Source organism: Scleropages formosus, chromosome 14 (genome assembly GCF_900964775.1).
Source record: "Scleropages formosus chromosome 14, fSclFor1.1, whole genome shotgun sequence".
NCBI lineage: Eukaryota > Metazoa > Chordata > Actinopteri > Osteoglossiformes > Osteoglossidae > Scleropages > Scleropages formosus.
Genome location: NC_041819.1, coordinates 5,490,745 through 5,515,010, shown reverse-complemented (window position 1 = coordinate 5,515,010; position 24,266 = coordinate 5,490,745). Strand labels below are relative to the sequence as shown.

Here is a 24,266-nt window from a genome sequence, read left to right as displayed (position 1 = left end):
GTCTGAGGAAGGTGATGACCCTCCTGGTCCATGAAGACCAGACGTGGGGGGTTCCCGGGCGTACGGCAGTCTGGAATCTACATCTTATTAGAGATGCGATCGCCTGGGTGGAGGACCGAAAAATTCCCCTTGCGCTGGTCAGCCTGGACCAGGAGAAGGCGTTTGATCGGGTGGACCATACTTTTATGTTCAATGTTTTGGACAGATTGGGATTGGGCCCCACCTTTCTCGGGTGGGTCCGAACACTTTATAATGATGTCGGTAGCCGGATTATGATTAACGGCTCTCTCGGGGAGTGGTTGCCCCAGACGAGTGGAGTCAGACAGGGGTGTCCGCTGTCTCCCCTCCTCTATATGTTTTGTATGTGGAGCCATTGGTGGCAGCAATTCGGGCCCACCCGGGAATCGATGAGTTGCTCATTCCAGGAGGTGGTGGCAGGACTGTTAAGCTGGCCCAATATGCAGATGATACAGTTCTGTTTGTATGCTCCGACCGCTCACTCGCCCAGGCACTGCGCCTGACTCAGACGTTCGGTAGGGCCTCGGGTTCAGCGCTCAACCTCGGGAAGACAGAGGTAAAGTACTTTGGATTCTGGGGAGCGCGAGAGGACACCTTTGGTGGTCTTTCGCTTTGTAGCGGTCCCCTCAGAGTGCTGCGTGTGAGTTTTCTTTTAAAAGGAGCAGCCCAGGTCAACTAGGAGGAGCGTCTTGCAATAGCTAGGCGGAAGATGGGGTTGTGGAAGGCAAGGTCCCTGTCCTTCCTAGGTAAAACATTGATTTTGAAAGTTGACGTCCTCCCGACCTTACTTTACTTGGCTCATGTCTACCCCATGCCTCGCAATTTAAGGAAAGGGTTCATGAAAGACGTGTTTGGCTTGGTATGGGGTGGGAAGCATGAGCTTGTGAGGAGGGAGGTGATGTACCTAGGGAAGGACAGGGGCGGAAGGGGAGTTCTTGACTCCCCCCTAAAATTTGATTGCCTTTTTTTTTGCGCAGCACTGTTTCCGTCTGGCAGCTCCGCTGGAGCACACGCACCAACATTTTATTCGCCTCTGGCTGTCTTTCCTATCGCGACATTTGGTGAATTCGTGGTCCAATGCTGGACCAAAGGCCGAGTCTCTGCCAGATCACTACAAACAGATGGTGAAATGGGGCAAGATCATTCCGAGAGACACTGACGCAAATACCTTCCTCAAGCACAGGGTGTTATATAATGCCTTGTTGGAGAGGAAGGGAACGCGAGTGATGTTAGGCCTTGGGGAAGACATTTGGGACCGAATTCAGCCAAAAGGGCTTGACAATAGGCTGCAGGACTTAAACTGGCAGTGTCTCCACGAAAGATTACCCATAATGGACGTCCGGACTGCCCGCGACCCCAGTGTTTGGGTGTGGAAACGATTAAGCACGTTTTTTGGGATTGCGGTTTTGCCGGGTCAGTCTGGTCATTGGTTGAGCCCTTGTGCGGAGAGTTAGACGGCGAGCTGGCATTGACTTTTGATAATATCGTGAAGGGACTGTCCCCCAAAGTAAGCAAAGCAACCTCCGGTAGGATTTGGTTGATTATAAGTTTGACAAAGAAAGAATTGTGGAATGCACGCATTAACCTTGTCCGAAAGGGGTTGAAAATGGGAGCTTACGGTGCCTTTTTGAAAATCCGAGCTGAACTGTAGTTTAGAATAAAGCAGGATCTGCTTGCCTGGGGCTACCATGAGGCGAAGGACAGATGGAAGGCCTCGTGGATAAATGTGTCTGAAGCTCTGAGGATGGATGTCTGCTTTATGGAACTGTATTCTTTTAAAACATATTGTGCTTTCTTGTATCTTACCCCTTTGTATATTTATTCTTTTATATTTGTTTGTGTGGTTTTTATTTGTGCAATATTTATTCACAGATTTCAGTAATTTTGTGTTGTTGGGAGAGGGTGCAGTGGCACAGTGGGTTGGACCAGGCCTTCCTCTCCGGTGGGTCTGGGGTTCGAGTCCTGCTTGGGGTGCCCTGCGATGGACTGGCGTCCCGTCCTGGGTGTGTCCCCTCCCCCTCCGGCCTTACGCCCTGAGTTGCCGGGTTAGGCTCCGGTTCCCCGCAACCCCGTATGGGACAAGCGGTTCAGAAAGTGTGTGCGTGTGTGTGTTTTGTCTACAAATTTTAATGGCCTTGTTTTATCAGGTGATTTTGTACACTTTCAGTTTTTATACTGATGATTACTCATGTGAATGTTTGTTTTGTATTTATTTGTTAGGGGTATGATCAAGTTTTATATGGTAATTTGGAAGTATTTTATGTGTTTTGAAGGAAGCATGGTGGCTTCGGTTGAGCTGTTATTGGGGGACAGTCCTTTTGGGAATGTTGGTGTGGGGAGGACATGGGTCAGTTATATTTTTCGTAGTCAGAAAAGGGATTGTTATGGGAAAGACTGTCTTGACAATGTATTTTATGTAATGGTTGCTTAGTAATTTTTGTTGACCAACTGTAAGAAAATGGTGTTGGGTTTGTTTGATTGTGGATTTTAATGTATTGTTTTGGTTGTGTGTATTATTGATAACTTTATTAAATAAAGTTTGTATGGAAAAAAAAAAACTGTGTACGGGATCGCGCGCCGTCAATCGGTACAGTTCCGTTACAGATACCAGATTATACTAGGCGACTATTAATGTTAACAGTCGATACTTGCAAATTGACAAGGGTGCCTAACACAGAGTCTCTTCAGGACATGGCAGTTACACAAACAAAGTCAAAAGTCAAAGTGGCTTCAGTTTATTGTCATTCCAACCACATACAGCTGGTACAGTAGAGTGACACGAAACAACGTTCATCCAGGACTACGGTGTTACATTGAAACAACTCAGAGTTACCTACACAGTAACAATAAATATATATATAAACAATAAATATACACAGTACAGTACACAGTATATACAGTAAACACACAGTATGAACACACACATACACACTACTCCTTATGTGTTATATGTATGTGTTCTATAACATGGACATCTATCGGTTCACCAAAAAGTATGTTGTGTGTGTGTGTGTGTGTGTGTGTATATATATATATATATATATATATATATATATATATATATATAGAGTATAGAAAGAGAATGAAGATTGAGAATAAAAACCGACTTCGAGAAGGAAGCGCAGGAGTAAAACGACCCTCTCCTTGCCAAGCGAGGTCATGGCAAAATTTCTTACGGCTAAAAACATCCCTCAATTAATATACAGCTATGCAGATAATGAAATTCCAGCAGAAACGTATTTGGCGGCTATTTTTAGTGCTACTTCCAGGGACAAATAGAATAGTCGATGGCATTCCGTACTGACTGTGTAGCTGAAAGGTCTGGATGTGCGTTATGTGCAAAAAGGAACTTGGTTTGTCTTCATTCGTGCAGGGAGGTTTCTCTCTGCTTGCTGATCCTGCAAACACATCTTCATGGCATTATGCTGCTGATGTGTACTGTAGTGACATTAAAATTATACGTTCCCACGACGGCGGACAGTCGAGCGGAAGATCATGGGATAAAACTGTAACGTAGCGTAGCGTATACTATATATATATGATACGATATATTAACGCTAACATTTTTTAGCATGATAATACTGCCGAGGAACAAACATGGGGGAGTGTCGTCCAGCCGTTTCCACGCTTGGTTGTGTCTGATTCAAAGCAGAGAACTTTTTCTCCTTTGTGGAATTTAAATTTCATTGCCCGAGAGTTCATTTGTTCATGATGGCGAGCAGGAGAGGAGGAATGCGAGCCCCTCACTCCTTAACCCGTTCACCGCCGGGCTTGATCAAATGAATCCTGGCGCTGGGGGAAAAAACCGAGGAGACCAAGGATACAGCCCATCGGACTTTACGGAAACGCGGAATGCGAATACATGTGGAATGGGGCTTCAGGGGCACTGTAGACAGTGAAGTGACGTCACTGTAGTACGCTAAAACACGTAAGAGCGAGAACAAACGAGTCTGCTGTGCAGTGGCACGTGGGAAGCGGGATACTACAGCTGAGCAGTGAGCCGGGGGTGAGTAGCATACATTGCGAGTCCGTTTGAATTAAAAAGCGCTTTCTAACTCTGAAAACCGCATCGCTCCACTTTCGTGTTATAAAAAACCTGAGTAATCGAATTTTTATTTTATTTTATTTAAAGATATCTTGTACTTTGTGGCTTGGTCCACTCTTCAGCCTCTCTCAGGTTACCAAGTTTGATCGACCCGATTTTTTTCTGAGGTAAGTAGGAATTTAATATAATATTTTCCTATAGAATCTGTAGATGTTGATGAAGTTTCGCATCAGTCCAGTATTTATTAACTTAAAGTTGTTTCTGAACCTGGGAAATGCATAATTAATTTTATTGCAATTTGTAAAATATTATTTTATCCAGTTAATGATCATGGCATAAGACTTGTGCAGAAACAGCAGAAAATTGGGGGTTTTGGCATTTTCTAATTTAATTCAGAAGGCTTTGTCCTACAAAACGAGTGGGCTTTGTCCCACTTCTTTGTCTTTCAAAAAAAGAGGGGGTTTTAGGGGGGTTTTGCCTGGACCCAGGCTGAAATGCATTCCTTCAAACAAGTCAGTGTGCTATCATGGCGGGGAATGCAAATGTTTGATTGTTGTTCCTTGGTTTATCCATTGTGCTAGAAATCTGGTGAATTGCAATTAATTTGGGTTTTATAACAACCCTGTACCCAATATCTTAATTATTTTCTCTGAGGTCATCTGGATCATAGATTTTTGACCTGTCTAGAAATTCACCTAATTCAGTTCACCATTTATCTTCTTAGAAGATGCCTCCAAAAAAAAGACGCAACCTCATTGTCAATGCACATGCCCAACCGGGTGTGGGAAGACGGCACCTGAACGAGAATTTTTCAACACTTCCTGCTACCAGCACTGAGTTGAAAAAGGGACATGTATTACACCTGTACGTCTGTGCAGCGGGAAGTAATAGAGCTGAGACAGCGAGACAATTAAAAACACATTTTTCACCTGAGGGCTTTTCTTTCAGGAAGTCCCTGAGTTCTGATATAAGAATGGTTGTGACAGCAACATTGAATAAGTATAAACAACTCACTGACCCAAAAGAATTTGAACAGTTTTCAGCAATATGTGATGAACCGTTTGACCTCACTGAGGCAGTTGATCCTGAGTTCACAGTTCCTGTTGCACAGTTGCCAGTTCCTCAAGTTCCTGTTGTTTCACCTGGAATTTTTGATGAGAAATTAACTGTTGAACAAACAGATTCCGACACAATGACCAGAACTCCAGACAGTCACCTTCAAGTTCATTCTGAGCCAGGGTCCTCTGCCGGTTCAAGGAGTCTTCGAGGTGACCCGCTCACTCCTCAAGAAGCTAAGATGAAACAACGATCGGATTTTATGTTGTCAACCCACAGAGGAGTGAAAAAGAGATACCAAGAAAAAGTGAGAGAATTGAGGAGGCAGCTTCAGACCCCAAGAAAGTGCATAAACCAAGGCATTCAGAGGCAAAAGAATAGAGTTGAGACAAGAAAAGAAGAGATTAAAAAGCTAAAGGGTATGTTGTATAGGAATGTCCTCTACCGTGAATTACAGAAAGAAAGAAATCGCAACAAAACACTGAAGGATACGCACAGGAAACTTCTTAAAAGAAGAAAAAGCACCGAGACTGTTTCTGTGGCAGAATATAATGAAGTCGTAATAAAGGTGAAGGAGAAGGACAGTGTGATATCAGAACTTCAACATGAACTCCTGCTTCTTCAGGAAAGAGTTGAAGACTTGACTTCAACCACAGAACATCCTAAGGGGCCAAAAGTTAATAGAAAGACGTACTCATCAGCCATGAGAATGAAAGTATATGACTGTATAAGTAGTAAAGTGTCGACGGCAAATATACCAGTAGTCTTACAGAGTATAGCGAAGCGTGATGGAATTGAGCTCAAAACTGTACCCCAAAGAAGCACTGTTGAGTTGATGGCCCAGGAATTAGGAGTGATTTCTCAACTGCAGACGGCTGAAATGATATTGGCTAATAATAATGTGACTTTGGGATTTGATGCAACTACCCAGGAAGGTACCCATGTCAACGAAATCCATTTTAGTACCGAACATGACAGCATGTCAGCTGCAGTGGATGAGTTGGCAGGAGGAACAGCAGAAGACTACTGCAATCATATCTGCCAAACTGTAGATGATTTGGCCCACACTTATGTTTTCTTTACTAAAGGGACAAACTTCGAGGAAACTAGGGCAAAATTGATTGAGAAGATATCAAATGCGATGACTGACCAATGTGCGACCAATCACGCGGCCGTCCGTCTCGTAAGTAGCGAGTGGGGGAAAACGCTGAACGAGATCAACTGCCACTTGCACCCCCTGGATTCGATTGCGACAGCATGTAGGTCTGCATTGAAGAAAGTTGAAGAAACTGATGGGAATGTTTATGGTGGGGACTGTATGGCAGCAAATGTCATACTGTCCTTTAGCAAACTTCGTTACAAGGACGGAAAGGGAGACCCCCATGGTTTTGTGACTTTTTTGGATCAGAAGAAACTCCCGAGGGGCATTCTACCTCGTTACAGGGGCAATCGATTTCACGTGTTATTTCACAGTGCTGGTGTACTTATTGAGCACTATGAGGTATTTTTGGAGTTGTTGAAAGATGGCACAACCCTAGACCGTAACTTGAGAGAGAGCCTTTGCAAGGATTTTTCAAGTGAAATAGCTCAAGTGGAACTTCAGGTCCTAGGAATCATTGGGAAGCACCTGACAGGTCCCTGGATGACTAAATTGTACACCCCAGTGGTTTCTGGGATAAGTCATGTTGATGGCATAGAACTGGTCAAGCAGGCCACTCAGAGACTCAAGGAGATGTTGCAGGACCCTCTTCAGATTCTGTCATCCACGGAGGATTTTTTTGGGCAAGAGATTGTGTTGGGCAATACATTAGCGAAGTTGAGGGCAATGCCTCATCATCCCCAATTTGTTCCCATGATGTCTTCTTGTCTTCAGGCAACTATTGATGTCCTTGAGCGCCAGTATGCCAAGTACTTCACGCTAGAAGTGACAGAAAAGCTTCGGGAGGAAACCGCTTCCGTTAGATGTCACAACATGGATTCAGAAGAGTTAATGGGGATGTTTAGTGCTTTTCAGAAAAAGGCACCGCGTGCCACGGTCAGTTTTCTCTCTGCCCGGATGAGAGCCTGCAAGAACAAGACGGTGGAGTACCTGGAGGAGCTAGACGATGAAAGGAGGGAACTTGTGCTGGAAAAGGCTGTCCGATGGGGACGAATCCAAAGAGACAGGAAAAGAGTGACTCGCAGAGAACTGAAATTGGAGCTGATTAGGCGGCAGAAAGACAAACGGCAGGAAAGAAAAAACGTTAAAAGAAAGAAAGTTTAGGGGGAGGGGTCCCTTTTTTCTTGACGTAGTAGCGCTGAACTCTCTGCTCTGTGCCTTCTCACTATACCGTATGCTGGCTTCGACCTCACTTTGTTCTCCCCCTTTCTTGGGTATTCGTGTGCTTACTTATCTACTTATTGTTGTTTTGTGGTTCTATGCAAGTACAGTATGCGCAGTCATCACATGTGTATCTTTGCTTAAACTGTGGAAGAGTCTACCTGTTACAGTCAGAAGTGCCCCGTCTGTCTGTCTTCAAATCCAGACCGAAGACTTGCGTGTTAACTCAGGAATTTCACTTTGAAATGTAATTCCACTTAGCTGTGTTTGTTTTTCCCACCTCTAGACCAAAGCAGATTAAATTAGTTTGTTATAAATTACTAAATTTCTTGTTGTTGAGCATTGTTTCCCTACAGTCATACCCGAGAAGGTCGACCAGCCGGCCGGCGGTCGCAGGTGCACCCTATGCCGACTGAAGACGAAGACCAGCTGCCGTGATTGACGAGATGCACCTTGCTGAACTGGGAAATAAAGCTAGCGTACAGCAAGAATGCTATTATTACTTGTAAACATAAAATTCTTATTTAATCTAGAATGCCCAGGGGGGTGAGAAGCCACTGACACTTGGACCCCCAGGAGTGTTTTTTTTCTCCCTCAACTTTCAGTGGGGAGTTTTTCTTTTCCTCTGTGGTCAGTAGGCGTACTTATACTTCTGTAAAAGCTTTGTGTTACCATAGTCTGTAGTCTGTTGTTGTGGTTTTTTTTTTTTTTTTTTTTTGCCTTATTTCTGTGTTCAAGTGCTCTGTGTCTACGTGAGAAGAGTGCTCTATAAAATTAACTGAATTGTTGGGATGCTGCTACAACCATGTGCTATTTCAGTCTGAGATTAATAAAGTATGTTGGCTATTAAAGATGTATGTTGGCTATGCTGGATGTTCTCTGATATTAGGATGGTGGGTGGACTGGGTCCAGCCGTTGAAAAATATGCATGGGGTATAACATCTTTTCCGGTGTATTTTGAATGAATGATATACCTGTTTACGCAAGGGGGGCAATTTTAATGGAGCAATTTAGGGTAAGTAAACTGTATGAGGACACTACAGCTGGGAACTGAACCTGCAACATTTAGGTCCGAAGTTAGCACCTGTGAACACTACACTATTAGTTCCCTGTTCCACTGCCCAATTTAGGGTGACTAGACTGCCCAGTGATACTACAGCTTGAGGTAAGAATTGAACCTGTGAGCTTTTGGTTCAAAGGGAGCACCAGTAACCACTACACTATCAGTTACCTGTTGCTTGTTTTACTAACCACTGTGCTGGTCAGCATTCGTTTGTTACGTAGGTGTGGTGTATAGTTGTGAGGGAGGGAGTTGTGTTAAACTGTGTGGTAAGAAAGTGGGGGGTGGGGTCTGCTCAGCAATGAGGAATCTGAAAAATGGGACAAATCCTGTCTATAGAGCTTTGTTAAAATGTCCTCAGGGTACAGAGAAAAGCACCTGTTGACCCACACCAGGCTGAGTTAGATGGAACCCCTTATTTGTACTGATGAAAATCCAAAGGAAAGAGCCGTAATATTTTGGAATCGCCTAGAAACGAGGTAGCTCATCTCTTATCGCTTCAAAGTGCTAAGAATCTAAGGGGCAACTGTAGAGTTTCGTCAGCCGCCAGTCCCAGAGCAGTAACAACAGTGTCCCTCGCGACACTCAAACCTCAACTTGGAAAATCTGGCCCCACCAAATCATTAATAAACAAAAAGAAGAATATCGGACCCGTTGAAGCCCGACAGCAGAAGCCCAAAGTAAACTGGAGTGCTATGTGGGCCTAAACAGTCAGTGCACCACCGCAGCCTACTTTACCGTGGTGACCGATGACATACAGGAATCAAAGAGAAATACTTCCGTACGTTTGTAAATAGCTGTGCCGAGCTCCACAATCTCAGGGATGATGACTTGCTCACGATTTTATTAGGAGAAAGAAGAGACTGAAATTCGCAGCACAGCATGTACATGTTTGCCACAAAAAGGGGAAGTGAACGCACTCATCCACACCCGTGTCACTATTATTATGGATTATCAGTACACTTTTGCTATTGATATGTTTACTTTTACTGCTTACTGCTACATTTATGTACCGTTTTTTTTCGTCAGAAAATGTTCCTGAAACCCTTCATAAACCATTGCTTTGGCAGTAGAAGTGTATAAAATCTTTGTCATGCCAATGAAGCGCAGTAAAATAAAGCAGAATCGAGTAATGCTGGAGACATTCACCACTAGATGGCGCTCTCCTCAATCGCTATTTCACCCATTGCGTCAAAGACACAAAGTGATACACGACGATTTAGTTTATTACAACGAAAAACGATACATCTGTAGCTGTCTAAATAACTGGCAGAACTTCATTTTAATGTTTTCTTGAATGGCGTCGTAACCTGGTATACCTTAATTTTTCTCTTAATATGATTACGATATGCGTTTATTTGCTGCTCTTTAATAGGAGCCTTTTGGTAAGTGTTATTTTTCCAGTTACTTTTTTAATGATGTCTTCAGAAGCCTGAAAACAAGGTTGTTTTATTACACATTACTCATTTCCTTGCAGAGGGAAACCTTTACCACAGTCAGTGCTGATTTTTTTTTTAAAGTTCCTGAACCATCTCTGATATTGGTACAAAAGTCCTTTTTGGTGCTGATGGGATCCTTGTGCGTGACCCACTAGTCAAACAGGACCGGACCGCTGATGGTCAGATTTGTCTACTGAGTGCGAGAAACTCGTGGGTCTCGTGGTGGTCAGGGCAATGGTCCACCTCTTCCCATTCACTACCGTCCACTTTAGTCCGTCTACCACATACGCTTCCCTGCGAAGCGGTAGGAAGGAGACTGGATGCGACACAGTAGAACTCGGAGGGACAAACACTTTACTGTGGAAGTCCAGACACAGTGAGACAGGCAGCCTGCGCAATGGTCTCCTCGGCTGTCTTACACCTCACAAGACTGATGTGTTCGCCTTGGCATTTGCTGGAACTGAGCACAAAAGAAAAGAAATGGTCCCTTCCACACCAGCCTTAACTTTTTCACTGACCTGCCTCTCTCTCTTGGCCATCTGGACCTAGGCTGAGAGAGGATCCTCTTCACATCACTATCGAGGTACTATAAACAAAAATGGGGGAATTCTTCATTTAGCAGACGCTTTTGTCCAGAGCGACGTACATCTCAGCAAAAGTACAATTTATGCATTACATTGAGAGAAAGAGACATAGCTGCAGACATGAAAGTCTCAAGCAAACCTAGTTTGTTCCCTACCACTTGCTGCACCGAGGTTCATCGTTCAAGTAGGTGCATAAGACACAGGATAGACAAATCCCGATACCCACACCAATTTTTTTTCTTTATTTCTTTGTTTATTTATTTTTATTAAATATTATAAGATACACTAATGAGCAGTACAATACCGGAGTAATGGCTGAAGGTTGTATCTGGGGATGCTTCTGGAGTTATGAACAGTTACACCACAGATGAGCTGGAGAGATCTTGGGCGAAGTGAATCTGGAAAAGGTGGGCATTCAGACCCTTCCTGAAAACAATTTCCGCAGTTCTGAGGGACAGGGGAAGGTCTGTATCTGCAGGACTGGGTCGTGGTTTCGATATGTTGAGAGAATGACAGACTTGCATCAATCGTTACTCCCAGACTCTTAGCGAAGGAGCTAGGCGAAATGAGTGAGGTGTCCAGTTTGATCGAGAGGTGGTGACAGGAGGACAGGCCAGCTGCGAGGTAAAGAATCTCTGTTTTGGAGAGGTTGAGTTGGAGGTGGTGATCATACATCCATGAAGAGATGTCCGATAGGCAGGCGGGGATGCGTGCGGGGATGTCTGACGCACCAGGTGGAAAGGAGAGGAAGAGTTGGGTATCATCAGCATAGCAGTGGTGAATTACATCCAAAAATAAATCAATAAATAAAATAAACAGTTTAAACCTGAAAATTTACCTTTACTCAGTTTACCTTGCTTCATAACATGATGTGATGACACACACACATTGTCTGAACCGCTTGTCCCATATGGGGTCACGGGGAGCCAGAGCCCAACCTGGCAACACAGGGCAAAAGGCTGCAGGGGGAGGGGACACACCCAAGACAGGACACCAATCCGTCGCATGGCACCCCAAGCGGGACTCGAATCCCAGACCCACTGGAGAGCAGGACCCAGTCCAACCCACTGCACCACCGCACCATGTGATGACATAAATAATAAAATAAATAAATGTCAGTAAAGAGGTCAACTGGTCACTCCTCATTTCCCAGAGTTTAAAATTTACTGAAAGTGGGACGAACTCGCTCCATTGCGCTTCCCATGCTAGAAATGTAAGTGACAGTGATGGGTTCGGGTGCAACACATCATGATGTACATCCTGTTTTTCACTTTCATTCTGTAATCATTGTTGAATACTCTTTCTCAGTGGTTCTCACTGAAATAATGAGCCTTTACAAGTATGAAGTTTACAGAGAAACACAGTAGCTCAGAGCACAAGGAATACTCTATCAAGGTTCCTTTATCGGTAAAATAATAACCATAATAATAATAATTATCAGCTGACAGAACGAATGAAAAACTGACCATATGACAGCACAATTCAAAAATAAGCATCAGCACAAATCAAGAGCCTTAGAAATCGAAACCTTTAATATTTATAAAACTTCAACACTCTGTGTTGATGGACAGAATAAACTGGCATAAGTGGTGTAAGGTGGATGTTCTTAATAAATCTTCCTGTCGCACAAATACGTACACACTTGTTGGAGATTCTATTCAGTGTGCTCTCATGTTGGTGAAGTATCGATCACATGACCTTTGTTGTGCGTGATGTGTTCTGATGAAGCACGTATGTAAAAATAAATGTTCCCCCCTTCCGGTTTAAGCAAACCGATGGTGTGAGCGTGTACTTTGTTACCTCCGTTAAGTATAATCTATTTACCACTTCTCAAACGCAGAGATGGCTGTGCCAACAACACTGTTACAGTAAAAGCTGATCCATCAGTTTGACACTAGAGAGGTAAAGCCAAGGACAGCCAGTAGTGCAGTGGTTATAGCTAAAACCTTGGGGTCCAAAGGTTGCAAGTGTGATCCCCCCACCTCCAGCTGTTGAATCCTTGAGCAATGTACTTACCCTGAAATTACAATTACCCAGCTGTAAAAATGGGTAAATAATTGTAACCTTTGAAACTATGAGTTCCTCTAAAGAAAAGTGTCAGATAGAATAGAATACACTTTATTGTCTCTTCCCAGGGAAATTTGTCTTGGACACTATGACACGGCCAGTGCGCAACATTGGACTCACATAAAACAATGCATGCCGAAACATACAATTAAAAAATAATTAAAAAAAAAAAGAAAAAAATTAATAACATTAAAAGTTTAAAAACCTACCAGTCTAAAACCTCAGTTTTGGAATTCCGTATTTAATAATTTAACTGCAGTTTGCACAAAAGAATTCTTGTAACGATTTGATTTACACATCAAAATTCTAAATCGTCTCCCTGAGGGCAACATGTCAAAGTTCTCATGTAAAATGTGTGTGTCATCAGCCGCAATTTTTTTTAGCTTGTTTTAAAATAGATGCCTCCTACAACTCCTGTATGGGTCTTAATTGTATAAGTAGTTAATTGCATAGGTATAAAACTACAGTTGTTAAGGCAACCTATGTATACTTTGAAGAGTCCACTTTATTATTTCCCATAAGATGATGTCTTGGGTGCTCGAGAGGAACATTTCGAAGATCCTGCAAACCAGGCCAAATCAATGGCGTTGATCTCAGAGCAGCACTGCCTCCTTTTCTGCTCTTTACTTTTAGCCTGTCTGTATGTGACGGATATTATCAGTTGCATCCAGAGCTGCTGGGTCATTCACCACTTTATCAGCGCTCCCTTAGGGGTTAAATAACGGGAGGTAATTTAAGAGGGTAAGTTGCTTTGGGGGAAAGTGTCAGCTAAATGAATGAATGTAAGCGCATTCCTTTACCTTACTTGTGAGAGTGTCATTTTCAAAAGCGCACCTGCACTTGTTTGCCCCACCCACTCCGCCGGCCCCCCCAGGAGGATCCCAGCCAGGTACAGATCGGCCGCTCTCGGAAGAAGGTCCAGCGCTCCGTTCAGCCAAAGTGAGGCAGTGTGGCTCCAGGAATACAGTACAGTCAGTACGTGGAGTCCGCGGGAGAACTCAACTCGCTCCTTGTCCTTCCTGCACATGCCAGCCTTCCAGTGCGGAGTCCATCGGAGGACGGTGTCCACGACGGAACCCATGGATGGCTGCGATGCCGATAGCGGAGGCGGACGATGGTGGTGGTGGTGTCACTGCAGCGGTCCAACGACGCCTTGGTTGAAGAGCCGTCCGGAGAGCTTCTCGGCGAGGAATCCAGCGCGAAGGGACGACGAATAAGAGAGGCGACGCCGGCAAGAAGATGTCCGCTCAAGGGCTCCTGCACAGCGTCTTCTCCTGCTCCTCTCCAGCAGCCAAAAGCTCCTCGAAGCGAAAGCTGCGGCAGACGCGCAGCCTGGACCCGGCGCTCATACGCAACTACGGCAGCAGCGATGCGGAGCCCGGGCCGCCGCCGGAGTGTGCAGCATGTTCGCGGGACGCCTCTGGTGCCCTGTGCTCGGCGCAGAGCTTCTCCGACTGCCTGTCCTCCTCCAGGCTGGAGCTGCGCGGCAAGGCGCCCAGGTTCAAACCCTCGTCCTTCTCCAGCCCGTCCACCCCACTCCAGGTGTCCCCGTCCGCCGCCTTCCACTTCGACTACGACGTGCGCGCTGCCAAGCGGGGGGCCCCCTGGGAGCTGTCCTTCCTGGCCAGGAGCCCCGCGATCACGCCGCCCGGCAGCACGAGCTCCATCTTCTCGCCGCGCAGGTGGCTCCAGAGGAAGCTGCAGGGGTCCGGCGCGCAGCCGTGCGCCGCGTGGAGGTCCGAGGTGAGAGCGCCAGCCAGGTGACGCGTGCGAGCGGTCGTGAGCGGTGTCCCTCCTTTCCTTCCTCCCTCCCTCCCTCCCCAGCGGTCCCGCCGGGAAGTTCGGTCCGCGATGAATAAAGGGGGCAGAAGTGGCCGAAAGCGCAAGCTTCACTCATACACCAGCCAGTGTACTGCAGTAACTGTGTACGAGATCGCGCGCCGTCAATCGGTACAGTTCCGTTACAGATACCAGATTATACTAGGCGACTATTAATGTTAACAGTGACAGTCGATACTTGCAAATTGACAAGGGTGCCTAACACAGAGTCTCTTCAGGACATGGCAGTTACACAAACAAAGTCAAAAGTCAAAGTGGCTTTAGTTTATTGTCATTCCAACCACATACAGCTGGTACAGTAGAGTGACACGAAACAACGTTCATCCAGGACTACGGTGTTACATTGAAACAACTCAGAGTTACCTACACAGTAACAATAAATATATAAACATAATAAATATAAACAATAAATATACACAGTACAGTACACGGTATACAGTAAACACACAGTATGAACACACACACACTACTCCTTGTGTGTTATATGTATGTGTTCTATAACATGGACCCCATCTATCTATCTATCGGTTCACCAAAAAGTATGTTGTGTATTGTGTATATATATATAGTATAGAAAGAGAATGAAGATTGAGAATAAAAACCGACTTCGAGAAGGAAGCGCAGGAGTAAAACGACCCTCTCCTTGCCAAGCGAGGTCATGGCAAAATTTCTTACGGCTAAAAACATCCCTCAATTAATATACACTATGGCAGCTATGCAGATAATGAAATTCCAGCAGAAACGTATTTGGCGGCTATTTTTAGTGCTACTTCCAGGGACAAATAGAATAGTCGATGGCATTCCGTACTGACTGTGTAGCTGAAAGGTCTGGATGTGCGTTATGTGCAAAAAGGAACTTGGTTTGTCTTCATTCGTGCAGGGAGGTTTCTCTCTACTTGCTGATCCTGCAAACACATCTTCATGGCATTATGCTGCTGATGTGTACTGTAGTGACGTTAAAATACATTCCCATTCTTTCTAGATAGATCAGCAGGATTTAGAGATTGTAATAATATACTCGGTGCTCCTAAACTAGATAGGGGCATTTTTACATGTTTTATTGCCCCGTAGATATAATCACTAGTGTATTAGTTGTCCATGTGTGTCTTTCAGAAGTAGAGTAATACAGTTCAGTGGTTATTGTAACCCATTAAGCAGTGATTTGAAAGTATTTTGGCTAAAATTAGGGAAGGAGCGTGAGGACAGTAGAACATTCATTCTGAGCAGTGTGCAGAGTCCTCCTGAAAGTAGAAACTGACCTGGTCCTGGAAGCTGCTGGAAAGACACTCACATGTTTTGACAAGTTGTCAGATAAACACGGCGTCCCGTCGGTGTTTCATTATATCGTGGAGGTCACCAAGTTCATGCCATGAGAATCACAGCTGTCTCTGCTTTTCATCACACTTTAGATTCTGATTAGTTCTGTGCATTTTAATGCTGACAGAAGAACTGGAACTACTTATTTCAGATGTTTCCTAAACGTAGTGGAGGGGACCTCCAAAATATGAGTTCCTTCGGAAATCCAGGACTAGATTTCAGTGGCAGTTATGTTCTGTTTAACTGGTCAATCTATCTTTTATACAGCATTTATAAGAGGTGTAATGTAAACACAGTTATGTTATGTGTGTGTGTGTGTGTGTGTGTGTGTGTGTGTGTGTGTGTGTATGAAAGCACCGCTAATAAATTCGAAAAGTGACGAGACAGGTCATGATGCAATCACAACACTCAAGTATAAGAGGCGAAGTCGTGATACTGTTCGTGCCTTTTCATGTCTTGCCCCAGTTGTGAAGTCTGTAGACTATAAGACAACCATTTAAATAAATGTACACCACAATAAAGCATCTGTTTTGTTTTGTGGCCCAGATGGTATGTAATGCTTGGAACACTTGATTGTATTATTTACCAACATTTGTACTGTATTTTGCGGGGGCGCAGTGGCGCAGTGGGTTGGACCGGGTCCTGCTTTCCAGTGGGTCTGGGGTTCGAGTCCTGCTTGCGGTGCCTTTTGGCGGACTGGCGTCCCGTCCTGGGTGTGTCCCCTCCCTCTCCGGCCTTACGCCCTGTGTTGCCGGGTAGGCTCTGGTTCCCTGCGACCCCGTATGGGACAAGCAGTTCAGAGAATGTGTGTGTACTGTATTTTCAGTAACGTGTTATTGTATGTGTTGGCAGGATGAAACTTTTAATTATTAATTTTAAACTTTAAAAATTTAAAGGTTTAAGTGGAGCTGTAACCCATCCATTTTCTTCTTATGGTTATTTGTGCTTTATAGTTATGAATTTGAGGTAGTTTGGCATTTGTTAATTAGCTTTGGATGACGCTTTACTCATCATCTTTATCAGATAAGTTTGTCTGTTTCATTATTCCAGTATTAGACCTAAAAGAGTTTAGTCTTTGTGTTTGGGTTGTTTGAGCAACAGTTGAGGAAACATTGCTTTATCCAAAATAGAATGGAAAAGGCTAGACTGAGCTGTGACTCTGTGGAGAGAGCCATACATTTCTTCTGTGTGGTACACTCTCTTAGTGGGCAATAACACACACAAACAGTCTGAAATCGCTTGTCCCAAGGGGGAGGTCGCAGTGAACCAGAGCCTAACCCGGCAACACAGGGCCCAAGACTGGAGGGGGAGGCAACACACTGAGGACAGGACACCAGTCCAACACAAGGCACTCCAAGCAGGACTCAAACCCCAGACCCCACAGAGAGCAGGACCCAGCGAAACCTGCTGCGCTGCTGTATCCTTACGTAGTGGGCAATAAGAGTTATACAATACCTCTGTATTTACTCCCCTGAGCAGCCGTCGGTTCGCTATTTGGGTTATGTGTTGCAGTGAAATAAACCATCTTGACAAGTTTCTTTCCCTTTTTAAAGAATCTTATTTTCATCTCGAAAGTGCACGTATGTCTTTATTTGTATACTTGATACAATTTGCTGCTTCTTTGCATAATTTGCCGAGCCTATTTTATAAAGCGACTTGCATAACTTTTTTCATCAATTTTTAAAAGATTTTGTCAGGAATACTGTATTTCACTAAAGTAAATCACCCCTTAGAATATGTGTTGTCCAGTTATCAGCCTTATGACTTGAACCTTTAGAAGTTAAGTCACAGCACCAGTTCTTCAACTACTGCTTCATTCGCTGCCTTCGAAATATCTGAAGTTCTACCTCTGCTTCCTGTTGGGGTATGTGGTAAAAAAGCATCGGCACTCAAGAGAGCTTCAGGTAATCAGGTTTTAGGAATGGGGATCATGTGTTTCTGATTACGAGCCATAAGTGCAAATCCTTTGAAATGGAAATGATACTTCATAATTCCAGGTGTCCATGAAGATAAGTGCTCCTTACAAATCTTTCCAATAATGCACTTTCACACATGGCTTACTCGCTCCGATGCTCCTGAAAATGAAGTTGGACTTAAAGTGCCTTTGAGCTACTTCCAGTCCACATGTAATGTTCAGTGAAACATGTAGTTTTTAACCTACCTTTGTGACCCACATATTGTAAATAAGCACATTGAGAGAGAAGGACAGTGCAGAAATCTGGGGGAGAGAGGGAGGGAGAGAGGGCAGGGAACAGGGACTTGAGGATTTTGGTTGATACACAACTCTTATTTTTTTATAGATTGTGGTTACTGAATAGATTTTTACCATTGTGTTCACAAGGATGTATTTTTTCGTACTCGCAGTTCAGCTGTTACCGTGCACTGAACCTCTTGAAAATGGATTCAGCATTCCTTCTATGGGATCGTCATTTTCTTGAAACATTGTTTTTTGGTATTCATTACTTCTCAGAAAATAACAACAGGAAATGACCCGAACTTGTGCACAGCCCCACATGTTCCTTCGCTCCCCACGCAGGGAGGCCCTGAGTTGAGTGAGTGTGTGGCTTACAGTATGAACAGATTACAGTTTGTTACTGTCACGGTGTTCTACTGGAGCGGAAGCGTGGACCCAAGTGCAGAGCACAGGAAGTTTTTTAAAGGGGAAATCCAAATGACATGGTCGAAGAAACAGGCAAATGGTCACCGATGTGCTAACGTAATCCAAAAGGAGAGTCCGAGAATTGTAATCCAGTACACAGGCAAGAAGTTGAGAAAAGGCAGGGAGATGTGGAGACACAGGAGAAGGAACAGGGAAACGAGGACGGGCAATCTAGGAAGGCAGGAGAGGTACAAAAGCCGATGAGAGAGATGTGAGCAAGTAGCAAGGCCGAACAAGGTTCTGCGTCCATCTGTGCTCCGAGCTCTCTTTTTATGTGCCCGTCTCTTGATCCGTTGCAGGTCTTGCTAGTTGTGTTGCTGCGGAGGGCGTGAAAGTTCCCCCCCCTTCACGTGCGGCCCCTGCTGCTTACGACGGGCTGGAGACTGCCCCCCTGGCTCTGGGCACGAGGCAGTCCGGATGGTCCCTGTGGAAAGCTGAGATCATGTCAGGGTCCAACACATCCCATGCGGCCACCCAGCACTGCTCCTCTGGCCCATAGCCTTCCCAATTGACCAGGTACTGGAGGACCCCACCCCATTGACAGGAATCCAATAACACCCTCACCGCCTAGGCGGGGGCATCCCCATCCCGCGAGGGCAGCGGTGGTAGTGAGTCAAGCTGCGGTTGGTGTAGTGAGGTGCCACAGAGCTTGAGGAAGGAAGCATGGAACGTCGGGTGGATCCGCAAGTGTGGAGTCAGCTGGAGGTGGTAGGATACCGGAATGATGCAGCGGAGCACCTTGAAGGGCCCAAAGTATCGGGGGCGGAGTTTCTTGGAGAGGTAGGGCCCCCGGAGTCCCTTGGTGGACAGCCGGCCTCTGGCCGGGTACGAAGGAAAGTGGACATCACCAGCGGTCCATCTGCCACTTAACCTGGGTCTGGCTGTGGAGAAGGTGTCATCGAATGGTACGCCAGACTTCTGCACTGGCTTTGTACGAGGCGTCCACAGCCGGCACGTTGCTGGAATCGGGTTGCCACGGAAACAACGGGGGCTGGTACCCCAACATGCACTGGAATGGAGAGCATCCTGTGGCTACATGAGGCAGGATGTTTTGTGCGTACTCGGCCCACGATAAGTATTGCACCCACTGCCATGGCTAATCAGTGCAGTAGCTGCCCAATAAGCGGCTTATATCCTGGGGGAATCATTCCTCCTGCCCATTAGCCTGAGGATGGTACCCGATATCAGACTCACGGACACTCCTAACATCTGCCAGAACACCTTCCATAACCAGGAGGTGAACTGTGGCCCCCGGTCAGACACGATGTCCTCCGGCAACCCAAAGAGGCGAAACACTGGAGGAACAGGAGGAGCGCTGCAATTTTCAGCGTGGTCCGGAACTTGGGGAGGGGTACCAGACGGCATGCCTTGGAAACTCTATCCACGATGGTCATTATGGTGGTCTTCACAATGGTGGCTAGAGTACTAAATGCCCGAATGAAACGGCGATAAAAATTGGCAAACCCCAAGAACTTCTGAAGGGCCTTCGCTGTGGTCAGCTGTGGCCAGTGGAAGACCGCACTTACCATATTCAGGTCCATGGCCACTCCGTCCTTGCTGAGAATGAAGCCCAAGAATGAGACCTGCGTTTGGAATTGGCACTTTTAGCCTTGACAAAGAAGTGGTGTTTTAATAACTGCTGTAGGACCTGCCAGACCAGGGCCATATGCTATTCCACAGACGGGGAGTAGATGAGAATGTCGTCCGGGTAGAGCAATACCTCATGATTGGCGAGGTCCTCGAGGACATGGTTAACAAAGGTGTGGAACACACTGGGAGCGTTAGCAAGACCGAAAGGCATGACTAGATATTTGTAGTGGCCCAAGGCAGTGCTAAAAGCAGTCTTCCACTCATTGCCCTTGCGAATTCTTACCAGATTATAGGCACTGTGCAGATCCAGCTTGGTGAACCACCGCGCTCAGTGGACGTATTCTAGGGCTGCGATGATAAGGGGCAATGGGTGAGGGTATTTAACAGTTATGCTGTTCAACCCCTGGTAATCTATACGGGCGGAGGCCCCATCCTTCTTCTTGATGAAAAAGAACCCGGCCGCAGCGGGTGATGTGGACGGGCAAATGATACTTGCTAAGAGGGCTTCTGAGATGTGCTGCTGCATGGCCTGTTGCATGGGTATGGAGAGCAGGTAGACCCGGCCCCAGGGATATGTCGCTCCCGGGAGGAGGTCTATGGCACAGTCCCAGGGCTGATGTGGAGGCAGCACTGCTGCCTGCTCTTTGCTGAACACTTCAGCCAGGTCTTGATACTCGGAGGGTATGTTCACCTGTGGGGGAGAGTCAGAACACTCAACCGAAGTGTCCCTGCATGGAAGCCACGAGCAGTTCCCTTCACATTGCGGTCCCCAAGACACCAACTCGCCCGTACTCCACTTAAAGACAGGGTCATGCAGAGCGAGCCATGGAAAATCGAGGAGTACTGGGGTCTCGGGAGTAGCGATAAGGTAAAACTGCACCTGTTTTTTGCGGCAGGCCCCCACCCCCAAGTGGATGGGTTCAGTCTGGGTGCCGACAAAGCCCTGTCTCCCAGGTTGTCCGTCCAGTGCACTCACTCTCATCTGAATTGTACACTGGCACCTAGGCATGCGGTGTGTCTTGGCGAACCCTGTGTCCATAAAACAACTGGCCGCCCCTGAGTCTACCAGTGCTTGGGTTTCCACAGAGTACTTGCCCCAGGATAGAACAACGGATACCGTGAGACAGTTACATTGGAGCGTTCCACTCACCTGGGACTCGGGGTGGACCGGGTTCCCACAGTAGAGACAGAGGCGGCGCTGGAGCTTGGACAGCCATTCTGCGGAGGTGAGGTGACCGTGTCCGAGCTGCATGGGGTCGGCCTTCTCTTGGGGATTGTGGCGTCCGTTCAGAGCCGGTGTTGGGCGAGGTTGACCAGCGCTATGGCAGTTTCAATGAACTGATCCAGCGTCCATCTCTCACCCCGGAACGCCAGTTCCTTTCGTAGCCTGGGATTCAGTCCATGCTGAAAACAGGTGCAGGGCAGTCTTGTCCCAGCCGCTGAGCTCTGCCAGGGCTCTGAACTCCACCACATAATCAGCTGCTGAGCGGTTGCCTTGCTCCAGGTCCAAGAGGTGTTCTCTGGCGACTTGGTCGGTGCGGGGAAGCCCAAACACTTCTTGGAAGCGGGCTTTGAAGCCCTCGTAAGAGCCCCGGGACTAGCTTCCTCATGTGGCAGTGGCCCAGTTCTGTGCCCAGCCCGTCAGGATAGAGATCAGGTAAGTCACTCGGCTTTGGTCTGAGCTATACACCTGTGGCAAACTGGCAAATATGAGCTCGCACTGCATAAGAAAACCCATGCATTGGGACGAGGTGCCATCATACCTTGACGGGGTGACCAGCCGGCGGTCGTGTTTGGGAGGCGGCACTGGCGGGACAGGTTCTTTTGGGACCGGTCGGCCAGCGCGATCAGTCCCTTTTCCTGCAGCACGCTTACCACGTCCTGGAAAGCATTAGTCAGGTGGCCAAGAGCCTGTCATGTGCTCCCAGCAACGCCCCCCTGAGAGGCAAGCGCATGCTGGTAGCGCTGATGCCTCGCTGGGTCTGTTTTCAAGGCAGAACCTTCTGTCACGGTGTCCTTCCAAAGCGGAAGCGCCGGACCCAAGTGCGGGGCACAGGAAGTTTTCTCAAGGGGAAATCTAAACGACATGGTTGAGGAAACAGGCAAATGGTGACCAATGTGCTAACGTAATCCGAAGGGAGAGTCTGAGAATCATAATCCAGTACACAGGCAAGAAGTCGAGAAAAGCCAGGGAGATGTGGAGATGCAGGAGAAGGAACAGGGAAACGAGGATGACGACGGGTAATTTGAGAAGGCGAGAGAGGTACGGAAGCCGATGAGAGAGATGCGAGCAAGGCTGAACAAGGTTCTGCGTCTGTCTGCGCTCCGAGCTCTCCTTTTATGTGCCCGTCTCTTGATCCGCCACAGGTGTTCCTCGTTGTGTCGCAGTGGAGGGCGTGACAGTTACGTGTGGCCGTCGTCATTAACATGGCGATACAAACCGCTTGCTCTCACTTCTCTCTAAGTTTGTGTAGCCCTTCAGCTTAAATGGAAACATTTCACATGCTAGTGAGTTGCAAAAATGTGTTGCAGATTCGAAAATCGCCTCGCGTGGATTTGCGAGCGGTGTCAAACATGGAGAGTCTGCGTCCATGTGCCGTGAGGCCCAGATGTCAAACCTCTGCTTTCATTACATTACTTTTACATTTATTCATTTAGCAGACGCTTTTCTCCAAAGTGATGCACATCTCAGAGAAAATACAATTTGTGCATTACATTAGGAGAAAGAGACATAGCTACAGAGTAAACCTAGTTTGTTTCTTTCTACTTGAAGCACCGATGTTCATCACATGAGTAGCTGCATAAAATTCTGAATAGACGATTCCTGATAACCTTCCTACAATTTTTTTTTTTTTAAAGGTACACAAACATTTACATACAATACAGGATTAGCGGCTGTGTAAATGCTTATCTGGGGATGTTCATGAAGTTATGGTGCATGAACATTTACACCAAATATGAGCTTGAGAGATCATGGGCGAAATGAGTCCGGAAAAGGTGAGTTTTCAGACCCTTCTTGAATGTGGACAGAGTTTCCGCAGTTCTGAGTGAGAGGGGGCAGTCATTCCACCACTTTCATTACAATTATTCATTTAGCTCATGCTTTTCTCCAAAATGACAACGTTATAAACCACCTGCAATTATTTACCCATTTATACAGCCGAATATTTTTTTTAAAGGGAGCAATTTAAAATACTACAGCAGGATGCAGGATTCAAACCTGCAGCCGTCAAATCCAAACTCCAATGGAAGGAGCTCATCTGCTGCACCGGAAATGATCAGTACTTTTTTTCAGCATTCATTTTCAGTGTTGTCATTCATTGCTCACTCGTCAACTTCAAAGCACCTTTCAATGATACGTCTGTTGTATCTATACAGTTACAGTGATTTACCCACTTATACAGCTTGTGTGATCGTCAGCCAGAACTTTCTCTTTTGCAGCTTTCCTCAAAGTGCACTTCAGTTAGGGCACTCCACATGAGTGAGGAGCAAATATGAGATGTTTCAGTTGGTGTGAAAGTGTAAGATACTGTATATTGTTGTGTACGCGTGATTAACTCTTTTCTTTCCTTCTGAAAAGTGAGGCAGATTTGCAAAGTGGGTGATTTTATTTGCTTGCCAAAAAAACGTCTGTTCTGGTGACTCCAGCATCCTCTTTCGTGTTTATTACCTGCATAGGATGAGTAGTTGCAAGATGAGAAAATAAGTTCTTCTTCACAGCTTTGTCTTTTTAACCAAGAGGACTTGTGTAAAGTTTGGTTAGAAAGCATAATACTTTCAAGAAACCTCACTAATACTGACTGTACTGTGAAAGCAGAGTCAAAGGTAAGCAAACTCCCTATATCATTTCCAGGTTTCTCTCTTCTGTATGCATTACTGTCTGGAAGATGAAGGTGTTCAGTTAGTAGGAGTGATGCTTAGAATGCAGTGCAGAGATTGCAGGTTTGGAGGTGTTTTCTCGGAAAGGAGTCATAGCCCACGGGTTGGCCCAAGTACCCGTGAAAGCGTCACTCAGCCTGAACCCTAGAGCATTGACGGTGAGGATACCCAGGCACACTCCAGTCATAACACTGTGAATCCACATGTATCCATTCAAAGGCCATCTGGACTTCGGGACACTGAGGTCCATTGTACCAGACACCAGAGTGTGCTTATCTTAACCACAGGGAATGGCTGGCCTCTAGCAGGCTGCTGAGCATGTGTTTTCCTAAAGATTTTGGCACGAGGAGAATCGGCCCCTCATTTTAGTTCAATGTACAGAACTGTAGCAGG

General features: G+C 46.0%; 2 protein-coding genes across 5 annotated transcripts in view; both read left to right on the top strand.

The window, feature by feature from the left end:
- The first annotated feature begins 3,104 nt into the window (after positions 1-3,104).
- LOC108942515 (uncharacterized) lies at positions 3,105-8,001 on the top strand. 4 transcript variants are annotated; one of them, XM_029257735.1, is made up of 3 exons: positions 3,105-4,024; positions 4,186-4,230; positions 4,791-8,001. In XM_029257735.1, the coding sequence occupies exon 3, from the start codon at positions 4,791-4,793 to the stop codon at positions 7,380-7,382; it is 2,592 nt and encodes an 863-aa protein (XP_029113568.1). In that variant the 5' UTR covers positions 3,105-4,024; positions 4,186-4,230; the 3' UTR covers positions 7,383-8,001. The 4 variants fall into 4 exon arrangements, with proteins under 4 accessions (XP_029113568.1, XP_029113567.1, XP_029113566.1 ...); XM_029257734.1 differs by having other exon boundaries at positions 4,788-8,001; XM_029257733.1 differs by having other exon boundaries at positions 4,151-4,230.
- A 4,950-nt stretch (positions 8,002-12,951) lies between these two features.
- LOC108918543 (rho GTPase-activating protein 6-like) overlaps positions 12,952-24,266 on the top strand; it is an 81,793-nt gene continuing 70,478 nt past the window's right edge. Inside the window, exon 1 of the mRNA XM_029258027.1 lies at positions 12,952-14,332. Within this exon, the coding sequence (XP_029113860.1) occupies positions 13,829-14,332 (504 nt within the window). The 5' untranslated portion in view covers positions 12,952-13,828. The remainder of the gene's footprint in view (positions 14,333-24,266) is intronic.